The 13,938-nt window shown below is 41.1% G+C and overlaps 1 protein-coding gene across 2 annotated transcripts in view; it reads right to left on the bottom strand.

Moving 5' to 3' along the window:
- The window catches only part of parp8 (poly (ADP-ribose) polymerase family, member 8), a 371,536-nt gene that overhangs the window by 145,133 nt on the left and 212,465 nt on the right, over nucleotides 1–13,938 (bottom strand). For both annotated transcript variants that reach the window (XM_048531692.2, XM_048531677.2), the window contains exons 8-9: nucleotides 4,690–4,750; nucleotides 2,164–2,254 (exon numbers count right to left, since the gene is read on the bottom strand). In XM_048531692.2, the coding sequence (XP_048387649.1) occupies nucleotides 2,164–2,254; nucleotides 4,690–4,750 (152 nt within the window). The remainder of the gene's footprint in view (nucleotides 1–2,163; nucleotides 2,255–4,689; nucleotides 4,751–13,938) is intronic.

Below are 13,938 nucleotides of genomic sequence, written 5' to 3' on the forward strand. Positions count from 1 at the left end.
GCTATGCTTACTATGAAGATCTGTCCCTCTCAATCACTCCCCTCACCTGAGATGTGGTGACCCTCAGTTTATACCACCACTAGTCATCTCTCTCCCTCCTGACAGTGCAGCCCTACGTTCTAGTGGGACTAAGGCAACTTTACCTTTGCCTTAACTGGAACACCTTTCCTCAGATAAGGAGCCCAATACTCCAGCTGTAGGCTACCTACTCCCTGTACAACTGTAGCAAGACATTCATGCTCTATGAAAGCCAACGCACTATTTGCCTTTTTCATCGTCAGCTATACTTGCATGTTTGACTTCTGTGACTGGTGTACAGGGAGACCCAAGGTCATGTTGCACCTATTCCTTTCCTGATCTCTCACCATTCAGACAGTATTCCGCCTTCCTGTTTTAACTACCGAAAATCACATTTATCCACATTGTACTTCATCTTCATGGGGAGGCAATGGTCTAGGGGATATTATGGCCGGACCTGTTAATCCAGAGATCCAGGTATTGTCCTGCGGACTGGGATTCAAATCCCACCATGGTGGTGGATCTAGAATTAAGAGTCTACTGATGACCATTGCCGATTTTCAGAAAAAAAATCTGATTCACTAACATCCTTTAGGGAAGGAAACTGCCATCCTTACCCGGTCTGGCCTACATGTGACTCCAGACCCACAGCAATTTGGTTGCCCTCTCGACAATAAATGCTTGCCTAGCCATTAACATCCTCATCCTTTGAATGAATAAATGAATAAAGAACCTGCTATACATTTGCCCACTCACTCAACTTGTTTAAATCACAACGAAGCATTCTTAAATCCTACTCTCAGCACACCCTCCCACCCAGTCATTACTGGCTTGTTTGGCTGACTATATAGTTTAATAAAAAAGGAATCAAATCGAATCTCAAATTGCCCAAACTATGAAATCTAGGTAAACAAGCTCATACCATTTTTATTACCGGGATCAGAATATGACAGCAGCATCTAAATAGTTTACACTGCCTGCAATACTTTTCTCCCCCAGTTTTCTGTCAGGTATACATCAGTGCACAAACCACAAAAACAAAAATCATTGAGGGACAAATGCCAGATGCTCCCATTGTTTCAATGGATGGGTGTTCAACAAGGATACCGATTGTCACTTAACGAATGGGAGGTGACCAAACAGTTTAGATTGTATAACAGAACAGGTTAGTATTTCATCAGTTAGCTGGGTTTAGCTGAAAACCTGGTCCGATCTCCCATATTTAGTAGAACACAGGACAAGAGAAGATCTACAAGGGAAATGACTGGCTGCCCACCAAAGATCTGAACCGGGTCTTGTGTAAATAGTTCTGAATGAGTTCATATCATCTCTGACTGTGATATGAGAGCTTAACCATGGCAAGGCTGGTCAGAACTAGTTCCTTTCTCCCCTTGACTCACCATTCCATTTTGCTACTGCTGTTTCAAAGTCATAACTGTCCCTACCCAATCCATTGTTCTGTTTGTACTCAAAGTTAGCCTTAAATGGCAGGATCACAGGAAGATTAGATAGCTTGTCAGCATCCTCCAAAACATCTTTGCTTGCCTGCCAAAACTACCACTCACAACCCTCATCATCCACTCACACAGTTTCAGTTGGATGGATGATAAAATCATTGAGCAGGAAGTTGAAGGACTCCAAAAGACAGATATTGAAAGAATACAGTTAAATAATGAACTTTCCCCCATCTTGCATCTTTGTAGCACCAAAGCTACGATGACTGAGATCAGGTAGTATACCTGAGATAAACTCAATCCCTAGAACTGAACCACTACAAATGAAGTGCTCACTTTCTAAGGTACTGAGGTAAACTAACACAGATCCTTTCAGAATAATTTTCTGGCCTTAGGCTTTTAGTGGGGAGTAGTTTCCATCATTAATGCTTATCGATCGTGATCTCAGGGGCCTGAAATTATAGACGGTGACTGCCCAAATGTTCAATTTATGTTTTAGGCAGGTACCAGGAAAGCTAAGAGAGAAAGTTACTTCTCCAATGTCAGTTACATTTTTCAATAACATCAAAATGAAAGATTTTACAGCAAAAGTGAATTTCTGACACCTGTATGCATTTAACATGTTTGGATTTCAAAAACATTATTGTGAATAAATATTGATATTAAACTAAAGATTCAAAATAGTACTAACCTGGACCATTTAAATACTGCGTGAGAGAGCAATGCAGACGTACTATCACTGGTTCTGTGCGAATTACATCCCAAGCAACAGCAATCTCCTCCTGTCAAATAGCCAGGCAAGCAGAAACAAAACAATTTATTCAGAAAGATAAAAATAACAAGATCTATCAGCAATGTATAATGAATGATCACACTAAGTGCGCACTTCATTCATCTTCTAACATAACAAATGTGCAGGCGAATCCGTTTGGGTGCTAAACCTGACAGTGTTGAAGTTATCATACTAACAGCTCAATCAGGCTTGGCTCCTATTAAATTGTTCCCATCCATTGTCACAATTTGCTGCAAGGAACTAGATGCTCCAGACAGAAGGAAACTCAGTAAAGGCTGCTTTGGGATCTTGTTGGCAAACCTATTGTTTTTCATGCAAGGTTTGGCTTATGTATTGAAATTTCTATTTTGGAAATAAAAACTTCATAATACATTGTTAACATTTAAATGGAGCATTTAAGTTACACACAATCACTGTCAAGGAACTGCATACTGTGTGCAGCTAATTCATAAATGCAGCTATCAAGTGTACATTTAGAATTAGGGAGGTTTCTTGATGATAGTTTGCCTGGATGACAGTGGCTCCAACAACCCACTGGGAAAATTATCACCATCCTGGAAAAGCAGACCATTTAATAAGCTCCTCATCGCTAACTTAAGCAACATGAGAGGCATTTTTTTCTCTTTTACAAAGAGGGTGATTCACATGAGGAATGAACCTCCTCAGGAAGTGGTGGATGCGGGTACAATTACAATGTTTAGAAGACATTTGGATAGGTACACAAATGGAAAATGTTTGGGGAGATATGGGCCAGGAGCAGGCTGGTGGGACTAGTTTAGTTGGGATGACGTTTGGTACAGACTAGTTGGACTGAAGGGTCTGGTTCCAAGCTGTATGATTCTATTTGCTCCAACCTACACCATGGCATAGTGGTGGCTGTGTGCAGTACACAGGAGATGCATTGCAGCAACTCCCCAAGCCTTCCTCAAGAACAGGTTACAAGCCTGTAATCTCAACTGCCTTGGAGGGGTAACAGATGCAATGGGGACCCCACCACCAGTCTGAGCTGGAACTATATCACTATATCTGCAGTGTCACTTGTTCATGAACCTGAAACTCCATAACTCTATTCTGCACAGCACGCTGGTGCCCCCACATCCCAAAGACTGGAGAAGTTCAAGAAAGTCGTTCATGCCCACCTTCCCCAGATCAATCATTGATGAGCCTTGCCAGAGAAGTTCACACTCCATTAAAAGAATTTAAACAAAATACACTTTCACATTTAGGGCATCTAAAACATTATAAAATCTTGCCCTGTAGATTAATTGATGAACTTCCAGCCTTGGAATCCATTTTTCTGTATTAGTTTATAGGAGAAATATCTCTCTTCAATCTTCCACAACTTACTCTCATCATTTGCATGATATGCCTGGTGTCAGATTCAGTGCTTGGATGAACTGTTGCGATGTTGTGCCACTGAACTAGGGAGGACATCATAAAGGTTTCCACATTGTTCAGTGATTCTTGTGGGAAGTGTGTATATCAAAAAAAAACTGGCCGACAGCAGGACTGGGCTCACAATTTGTTGACACATAATTAACACATCCAGATGTGACTAGAGCAATTAGTGAGTTCTTGAAAGGAAGCCCCAGTGCTGACTTGTTGCCAAGTATGAGACTTATGAGTGAGTATCTTTGTAAGGTTGGAAGCTAAATTAGAAACAAGAAAGAACGGTACAAGCAAATTGCAAACAATACTTAAAGTGGCATAATGCTGTTAAAGAATTTAACTTTCCAGCGTTTAAATAAACAGAATAAAAGAAATACTTAAAAGATTTCACTTAAAAGATCTGGGGGCTCCCACCAATAAGTGTAGTTTCCATCTTTTGGCAACGGGGACTAACTTCATGAATGGGGCACAACCTCACCATTTGATATATCCCATTTGTTATTGTTCCTTCCTTCAAGCATTACATTTTATTCTATTTTTTTCATCGCTTGTGTGCCACTCATTGTTGACTGGTTGAGATTACAAGCTGGAAATTTCTCTGTAGCTCTGCCTATTACACTAGGTAAAACATTAGAACCTAAATCAGACGACTTTCCCATTTTTCTACTCATGCTTCCCCAGCAGAAGAAACATCAATTCACAGAGACCACTATTAGAAATCTGCTGATCACTTTGGACAAGGGTAAATTCATCCATGCACCTACTTCTTCGTCCAGCGCCTTGTAACCTTTCAACTGTTGTCTAGGATGAGTTAACCATGCACACAATCATCTCATAAGTTAGCATCATTATGCTGAACATTTTCACAACAGTGCAGACAATTTTAATTTCGGAACTTGAAAATGGAATTTAATGAGCCATGAATAACGTGCCCTTCAGAATAAAATCAGGAATGTGATTCAATTTATTTGCACACAAATTCCCTGCTTAATGAATCATGTTGTAATATAATGAACAACAGTTTTGTTTACTCACATCAAGAAAGCTGACATCAATGTGCAAGTCGATGTCCACATCGTCAATTGCTCCATACTCCCTGAAAGAGAATGTTTTATATGAACGCCCGCAGAAATTATTAATAGATAAGGTATTTAGAATGACCAAACTCTTTCAAATGTCAGTAACTTTAATTTTAGAGATACTACAGCAAGACCCTGAATTACAGAGATGTGGCATTGTGTCAATATTTCTGTCTGTTGAAGCCATATCTTCCACACCAGTGGTAGGGAAATGACTCCATATATTGTAGACGTCATCAATACATTCCCTTGATTGGGGAGTGAAAACAAGCCTCCAACTGGTCATTTAGCTAAATAAGCAAAAAGAGGAGGTATAGATCCTACTTCTATCTTGCCAACATTCTTTCCAATGCAAATATTACCAAAACTGTTAAAATGCTCATTCTCTCTGTTGTTCCTGTGTCTCTCTGCTGTGTTTAAAGTAGCTGCCCACACAACAGTCACTACACCAGAAAACAACTTATCACAAATAACTTAGGTTCCAAGAGACAAAATAAGATACTACATGAGAAAAAAATTGAAGTAAAGAGTTGGCTTTATACATCATGTCTCAAAATCCAGTTTATTTCTTTCCTCTTAAGTATTTCCTCGCATTCATCAGTTTTGCAGATAGATTCTGGAAGTTAAAACTGCCTTGTATGGAAAAGAAGAAGTTGGGAAGTGATTTGACAGAGGTATTCGTTATCATGAGGCGAACGGACAGAGCAGATAGGGAAAAATTGTTCCAATTGGTGGAAATATCAAGATCAAGAAAGCACTGACCTTAATTAATTGACAAAAGAGTCAACAATGACAGGAGGAAAGACACTTGCACGCAGTTGGTTAGGATACAGAGTTTGGTGGTTCAAGTAAGAAATTGGATAATTATCAGGAAAAGGGAGCGTGCAGGACTGTGAAGAAAAGACAAGCAGTGGATGCAATTGTATCAGAAATAATGGGAACTGCAGATGCTGGAGAATCCAAGATAACAAAGTGTGAAGCTGGATGAACACAGCAGTCCAGCACCCTCTCCCCATCCCCCTCTCAGATGAAGGGTCTAGGCCCGAAACGTCAGCTTTTGTGCTCCTGAGATGCTGCTTGGACTGCTGTGTTCATCCAGCTTCACACTTTGTTATCTTGGATTCTCCAGCATCTGCAGTTCCCATTATTTCTGATACAATTTTAACCTCACTGTGAAGCCTCTTCCAGGGATGCCTAACCTGAAGAAGTTACCCTCCTCCCTCCGGATCAACCTCAGGGAATCTCCACCTATACTCTCCTCTCCACCTATCTTCTTTTCTCTCTATCTTCGGTCCGCCTCCCCCTCTCTCCCTATTTATTCCAGAACCATCTCCCCATCCTCCTCTCTGATGAAGGGTCTAGGCCCAAAACGTCAGCTTTTGTGCTCCTGAGATGCTGCTGGGCCTGTTGTGTTCATCCAGCTTCACACTTTGTTATCTTAAGCAGTGGTTGCAACGCAGCTTTAGAAAACCAGCAAAGATATGATGAGTTGAATGGCCTCTGTCATGAATAGATTAAAAGCCAAATGTTAATATAAATCTATGTTTATCTATCTATATTTATATATGTAGCGTCTGTTTTAAAAATGCAGCCTCACAAACATGGCTGTCTTCATGTAATTGGATTTTAAAAATCCTTAAACAATAGAATTGAAAGTGATACCCATAAGATGACATGTTAATGACTGTCCACCTAAACAATGGAATGAGCCATAGACAGTGTTCTTCATCTGCAGTGCAAGGTTTTGCCTCAGTTCTAACTGTTTCTCTATTCCTCCCATCCACTCAACTAATCCCGGATTCTTGGTCACATGATTCCCATAGTATTGAACCCAAGTACGTTTTTAATTTTACAGTTCTGAAATATTCTTCATACCACATTTGGGGTGGGAATGCCTTCTGCCCTTTTCCCCAGTTCTGGCAAAATGCCACAAAGGCAGAAAACTCACGGCAACATCCCTCCCCTGACCCCACCCACTACCTTATCTTCCCTCCCGACTTTCTGGTCCCAACAGCCTTCCTGCTCACTTCTTGAGACTCTAAAATCTCAGCAATATAGAATATTTAAAAAAGAGAAGGAGGCTGTTCTGGCCATCATACTTGTGCCAGCCTTTTCAAAGAGATGTCCAGTTTAGAACCACACCCAGGCTTTTCCTCATCATTCAAAAACGTAGTCCTCTTCAAATACATGTCAATTTGCCTTTTGAAAATTTCTATGGAATCTGATTTCTTCACCCTTTCTGGTTTGTCATCCAGCATAGTAACTACCTGTATATAAAAAAAACAATTCATTTGAAGTCACAGGTAGGAAGGGTGGTGAAGAAGGCTTTCAGCACACTGGCTTTCATCAGTCAGGACATTGGGTGTAGGAGTTGGGATATCTTTTTGCAGCTGTAGAAGGTAATGGTGAGGCTACATTTGGAGTATGGCATGCAGTTCTGGTTGACCAATAGTAGAAGGATATAATTAAACTTGAAAATGTACAGAAAAGATTTACTGGGATGGTACACAGACCGGAAGGTTTGAGCCATAAGGAAGTGCTGGAGCATTTTTGCTTGGAGTGTAGGAGACTGAAGGGTGATCTTATAGAGGTATATAAAATCATGAGAGGCACAGATAAGATAACCAACAGCTTTTCTCCGATGCTAAGGGAGTTTAAAACTAGCAGGCATAGGTTTAAGTTGAGAGGGGAGAGACACAAAAGGATCCAGAGAGGCATTTTTTTCCCCCACACACAGGGTGGTGAGTGTCTGGAATCACTTCCAGAGGTAATGGTGGAGCCAAGTACAATTTAGTCATTTAGGATACATTTAGACAGGTAGATAGATGGGATAGGTATAGAGGGATATGGGACAAAGATATGCAAATGAGACAAGTTTAATTGTGAAATGTGGGCGGAAAGGACAAGTTGGACCGAAGGGCCTGTTTCCATGCTGTAGCCATCTACAACTCTCTGACTCATTTCCCTCTTGGATGTTTTGCAAACTATTTTACCACTACTTATTGATCGACTTGAAAGGATTTTCAGCCAACTTGCTCTATTAAAACCTTTCATTATTCTGAATATTTCTATCTGGTCTCATGTTTTCTCTGGTCTAAAGAGAACTATCCTAGCTTTTCCAATCTCTCTCCATAAGTAAGGTGCCTCACCTTTGACTTCATCCTGGCAGACTTCTTCAGCACAATATTCAAGGCCTTGACCTCCTTCCTAAAATATGTTGCCCACAATTGGACATTATACTCCTGCTGAGGCCTAACCAGTGACTTGTAAATGTTTAAGATCTATTTCTTTACCTTGTATTTTACATCACTATTTAAATTATTTTCATCCATAACCACCTTTTCAACTTGTTTTACCATTCAAGAATTTGTAAATGTGTAACTGAAGATTCTGCTGCTCATGCATCCCCTTAAACTAATACCTTTTGGATAGTTCAGCCTCTCGATTGTCCCAAAATGCATAATTTCCCACATCCAAATTATAATGTGCCTACCAACTGCCTACCCATTGCACCAGTATTTCCAAATCCTGCTGAAGGCTGCTATAATCCTACTCACCATTTACTACATTGCTAACTTTTGTACCATCTGTGATGAAGATAGAAGGAATCTGATCCGAGTATGGATGCTTGGGAGATATACTGCACACATCTCTCCTGTCAGATAAACGTCTATTCAGTATCATGCCTTGCCTTCTACTCTTTGGCCAATTATACCCATTTACAACCACAATTTTAATTTCTGTTTTCCGCTTGCACCTTTTATGTGGTATTTTCCTAGATGCCTTTTGAACGTCTAGATGTACAACAACTGTACCAAAGAACGCAATCAAATTTTGTCAGACATCATGAACCTCCAACAAATCTATGAATCAATTCATGCTTCCCCAAACAAGTTCTAATATTCTATTTGACAGTGATCTCTAGTAGTTTTCTCACTACTCATATTAGAGTGGTATTCCTGCAGTAACCAAATTAAATTCTTCTCCTTTTTGAACAGAGCCATAACATTCAGAGCACTCCTGTGCTCTGAGATGTCTGCTATATCGAAAGGGATTGAATAATTATGGACAGAGCTTCTTCTGTTTCCAACCAAATTTTCTTTAGCTAACAACCCAGTTTGCACCTCTTCTGGACCATGTGACTTGTTAATTCTGAGCAATGGCAAACCATTCAGCACCTCATTTCTAATATTTTTAATCTAGTCAATATCCTCACTACCCCTTGCAATACCTCACTCATACAAAATCACACAGAGTACCCTTTTAGGTAATTATTATAAATTATATAATAAAGAAAACAAAGAACTGTGAATTCTGAAGATCTGAAACAAAAACAGAAACTACTGGCAAATAAGATAACAAGGTGTAGAGCTGGATGAACACAGCAGGCCAAGCACCAGAGGAGCAGGAAAACTGACGTTTCCGGCCTAGACCATTCTGCAGAAATGGGGGTGGTGGGGGGGTCTGAAATAAATAGAACATAGAACATAGAACATTACAGCACAGTACAGGCCCTTCGGCCCTCGATGTTGTGCCGACCTGCCATACCGATCTCAAGCCCATCTAACCTACACCAGTCCATGTACATCCATATGCTCATCCAATGACGACTTAAATGTACCTAAAGTTGGCGAATCTACTACCGTTGCAGGCAAAGCGTTCCATTCCCTTACTACTCTCTAAGTAAAGAATCTATCTCTGACATCTGTCCAATATCTTTCACCCCTCAATTTAAAGCTATGCCCCCTCGTGCTCGCTGTCACCATCCTAGGAAAAAGGCTCTCCCTATCCACCCTATCTAACCCTCTGATTATATTTTATAAATAGGGAGAGATGGGGAGGCGGATCGAAGATGGATAGAGGAGAAGGCAGGTGGAGAGGAGATAAACCAGTCAAAGGGGCGGGGGTGGAACCAGTAAAGGTGAGTGTAGGTGGGGAGGTAGGGAGGAGATAGGTCAGTCCAGGGAGGACCGACATCGTCTGCAGTTCCTGCTATCTCTGAAACTACTGCCAAATGTTCTAATGCCCTTTAGGGAAGGAAATTGCCTTCTTCACCTGACCTACATAAGACACAAAGGCCCACAACAATATGGTTAACTCTGAACTGAACTCTGGGCAATTATGGATGGGTAATAAATGTTGCCTAGCCAGTGATTCCTTCATCCCTTAATGGATAAAAAGATCTCAGCAGGTCTGGCAGTATCAATGGGAAAAAGCAGAGTTGGCGTTTTGAGTTCATTTACTCTTCATCAGAAGACTCTTAACAGATATTGAGCTGGGACTTCTCATAGCCCAGCTAAATTTGTCCCAGTCTACAGCATCAAAGACTAATTAATAATGATAATTCACTATTTCCTTTTGGCTCTACATTAAATTAGCAATCTTAAACCTCACTTTCTCTCTTTGATTCACTGTCGGGATTGATCCACATTTTCGGATGGTGCCATTAACGTCTAGAGAATGGCAGTTCAGATGGTTTATGTAATAACTCGTGCTGAAGTGTAATGGTCCTCGTTCTCAGTAAATAATTCATTCATTAGTTAATTAAAAGTGATATGCATGTCATATGACAAATATGCTGAGCAGCGCCCATGTTTGATTGGATTTAATTCATTATTGTCACATGTACCTAGGATGAGTGAAAAGTTTTGTTATGCAGGCAGTGCAGGCAGATCATGTCATACATAGTGCATTAGGGTAATAGAACTGAGTGGAGAGTACAATGTTATGGTTTGAGAGTGGTGCACAAACAGCACAATCAACATTAAATATAAAATTTGAGAGGTCCATTCAGAAGCCTAATAACAGTGGGGGAGAAGCCGCTGGTACATATGTATAAGCTTTTGTACCTTCTGCCCAATGAGCGATTGGTCGAGATTATAACCAGGGTGAGGGGTCTTTGATTAGGTTGGCTGCCTTCCCGAGGTAATTTTTTTACAATTCTGTAAACTGCAGTATTATATTTATGTCATCATTAAGGCAGGCTTATTTCAATACTCAGAAATTATTATTTTATCCTGACTTGTAGAATCATGAAAATCACCACAAAAGGGATATAATTTAATCCACTGCCCTCAGTGCTACTAGGTCTTTATTCAGCACCTCAATTCTTCACTCCATGGTTTTCAACTTAATGGTTTGTGTCGTCAGCTAATTCTAAATTACAATCTTATTATTATTCAGGCAAGTAATTTTTATTAGCTTCTGTAAACACATTTCACATGCTGAGCATTTTTCTTTTATTTCAATGAACTTGTAGAAGTCCTCTTCCAGTTTCCTGCTTCATTAACTAATGCTTGACAAGGCAGCAAAGGATCCGTGAAAGTTTTAATGGTTGCAGACTGACACTACTAATTAGTTTCCATCCTCACTGAAGTTAAGCATGGAGCTTTGCGACCACTTAATCGTTGTCAGGGATCATATAACCATATAGTATGAGCTTTTCATCTCAATGACGGACAGAAGTATGATAACAAATGCTGGGTCATTGGATCAAGTCATGTCAGTGCCACCTTCAAAATGAAATAACAGACTCCAAACTGCTGTATGAGTAGGTTTTCCAATCTTCATTTGTAAAGCTTGCAGAAGTACTTTGTACAGCATAACAGTTCAGATTTCACATTACATGTACTGTAATAAAGACCAATTTCTTTCAATTCGTATAGTGTTTCACTATATTGACTGCCAATAACAGGTTAAATAAGGTTTACTTTTTCCACTTGCCAAATTGCCACAGTTTAATATAATGGATGACTTAATAGGTCAGTTCAAAAGACAGTCATGTTGGCATGGAATTGAAGTCACGCTTGAAGAAGTTACCTTGAATCATAGAATCCCTACAGTGTAGATGGAAGCCATTCAGCCCAGCTAGTCCATGCCGACACTCTGCAGAGCATCCCATCTACTTCCTACTCCCCCCTCAACATATTTTATTCTTATAACACTGTATTTCCCATGGCTAATCCATCCAGCCTGCACATTCCTGGACATTATGGGCAACTTAGTATGGCCAATCGATCTAACCTGCACGTCTTTGGACAGGGGAATGCAAGCAGAGCAAACCCACGGTGGCACAGAGAGAATGTACAAATGCCACACAAACTGCTGCCTGCAACTGGAATCAAACCCGGGTCCCTGGTGCTGTGAGGAAGCATTGCTGACCACTCGGCCACCGTGCCACACTATGAACTGTGAGGGCCAAGCTGGCAAGTTTGAGAAATAGAGGTATACAGACCATGTTCAGGCAGTTACCTGTTCATATAGTTGTTAGAATTCAAGAGCCTCGTGGTCAAATTATTGATATCAGCTTTCCCTTTCCAGGTTTTTAAAGCTGAATTCAAATTTCAATCTGCAAAATGGGCGTTTAGGCAGAATTTTACTGGCCCCACTGGCGGGAAGTTAAGTGCAGAGCCCAGTAACATGTCGGAGAGGTTACCAGGTGTCGAGCTAGAGGAACACAGCAGGCCAGGCAGCATCAGAGGAGTAGGAAAGCTGACATATTGGGTCGGGACACTTCACAAATGGGGTAGGGGAAGGGAGCTCTGAAAAAAAGGGGTGGAGCAGTGATAGCAGGTGGAAAGTGAAGCAGATTGGTTGGAGAGAAGACGGACAGGTTAAGGAGGTGGGGATGAAGTTAGTAAAGGTGTGTGTAGATAGGAAGTGGGGATGGGGATTGGTCAGTGAGGTGGGAGGAGCAGATAGGTGGGAGAAAAGTCTGTTATGGTGAGTAGTGTCATTTTTGGTTTTGATCAGTTTCCGGTTTCAGATCAAAACTGGAAATAACCCTGCACACCATAATGGACCGGACAGTATAAATTCCAGGTGGAGTAGAATAACATTGTTTCATCGGAGGCTCCACTGATGATGTCACCTGGCATGGAGACAAAATGCCGGATGGGGAACAAGCCAGCTTGGCGAGCAAGTCAACAACCTCACCCACAACCCGAGCTACAAATCTTTGCCAAAACTTTGAACATGTCGGAGAGCTGCAATGAGCCTGCTCTTGCATTTATCCTGCCACCATTTCTCACAGACAGGAATGGAGATAGTCTGACACACTGAATGACTAATGTTACAATTAAGGGCAAGTTTCATGTGCCACAGAGGCGGGGAGGGGGGGTGCGCAACACGACATAGGGAGATCTCCCAGCCATACCTAGGAATGGGAGACTGGCCATCATGAAGGTGGGTGGGAGAGCTGGAGATTCCAAAGTGCAAGGAGGGGGAGCTGCATCAAGAAAGGATATTCCTACAATCCCAATATTATCAATGGAGACTCCATCTTCTGGGCTTTGTGCCTAGAACATTACAGCATATGACAGGCCCTTTGGCCCACTATGCTTATGCTGACCTTGATGTTTTTGTTAAATGAATCTCATCTGCCTGCATCTAGTTACATCCCTGTCCCTGAAGCTTGGTCCACACAACACAATTATTTGATGCTCGTTCTTCTGAGGGTACTTCAAAATGGAGGCACCCGTGTGTTCTCCTTGCTTCCCTCGGGAGCAGCAGCCTCTATCACATACTGCCATTCTTGTGATGCTGCCAGCCCTCTGATTGGGCATATCTTCAATACTGTTGGCCCATTCTGTTTTACTAGGAACTCAGTCAACCTTTTAGGCTCCTGGCAACATTACTGGGGGATGTCCCAACTCCAAAGCAAGCTTGCCAGCCAAACAAAAACCACGTTAAAGCCAGATCTCCACCATTTTGGCACACGGACTGCAGTGGTGCAAAAAGGTAAGGCCAACTAATTTGCCTACTTCTATGAAAACATTTTTTCAGAATCACCCTTTACTCAAATTTCATGGAACAAGAGTTCAGGCTTCTAGATTACTCAATCAGGAATGTAATTATTACTTAAGGAAAGGACTGAGGATTGGTGTGTTTGCACAAGGCAGCTGTGGCAGGACCAAAACTCTGTCAGCAAAGAGGACTAATCACAAGAAATTTCATTGTAAATGAGAGAAGATACTCAGATCTGCCTTATACTGTTGGAATCCCATTTGAAATTGCACTAACAATTAACTATTGATTACATATTCTATTGTCCTATCTGAGCTCATGACTTTACCATGCACAAGGTCTTAAATTCTGGAGTTCACTACTCCAGAGTGCAATAGACAATGCAACATCAAATAAATTTAGGAAGGAAACAGATTTTGATTGGGATATTGGTTAAAGTGTTTTGGAAGTGGGCAGGGAA

The sequence above is a fragment of the Stegostoma tigrinum genome, chromosome 1 (assembly GCF_030684315.1).
Source record: "Stegostoma tigrinum isolate sSteTig4 chromosome 1, sSteTig4.hap1, whole genome shotgun sequence".
Taxonomy (NCBI): Eukaryota; Metazoa; Chordata; class Chondrichthyes; order Orectolobiformes; family Stegostomatidae; genus Stegostoma; species Stegostoma tigrinum.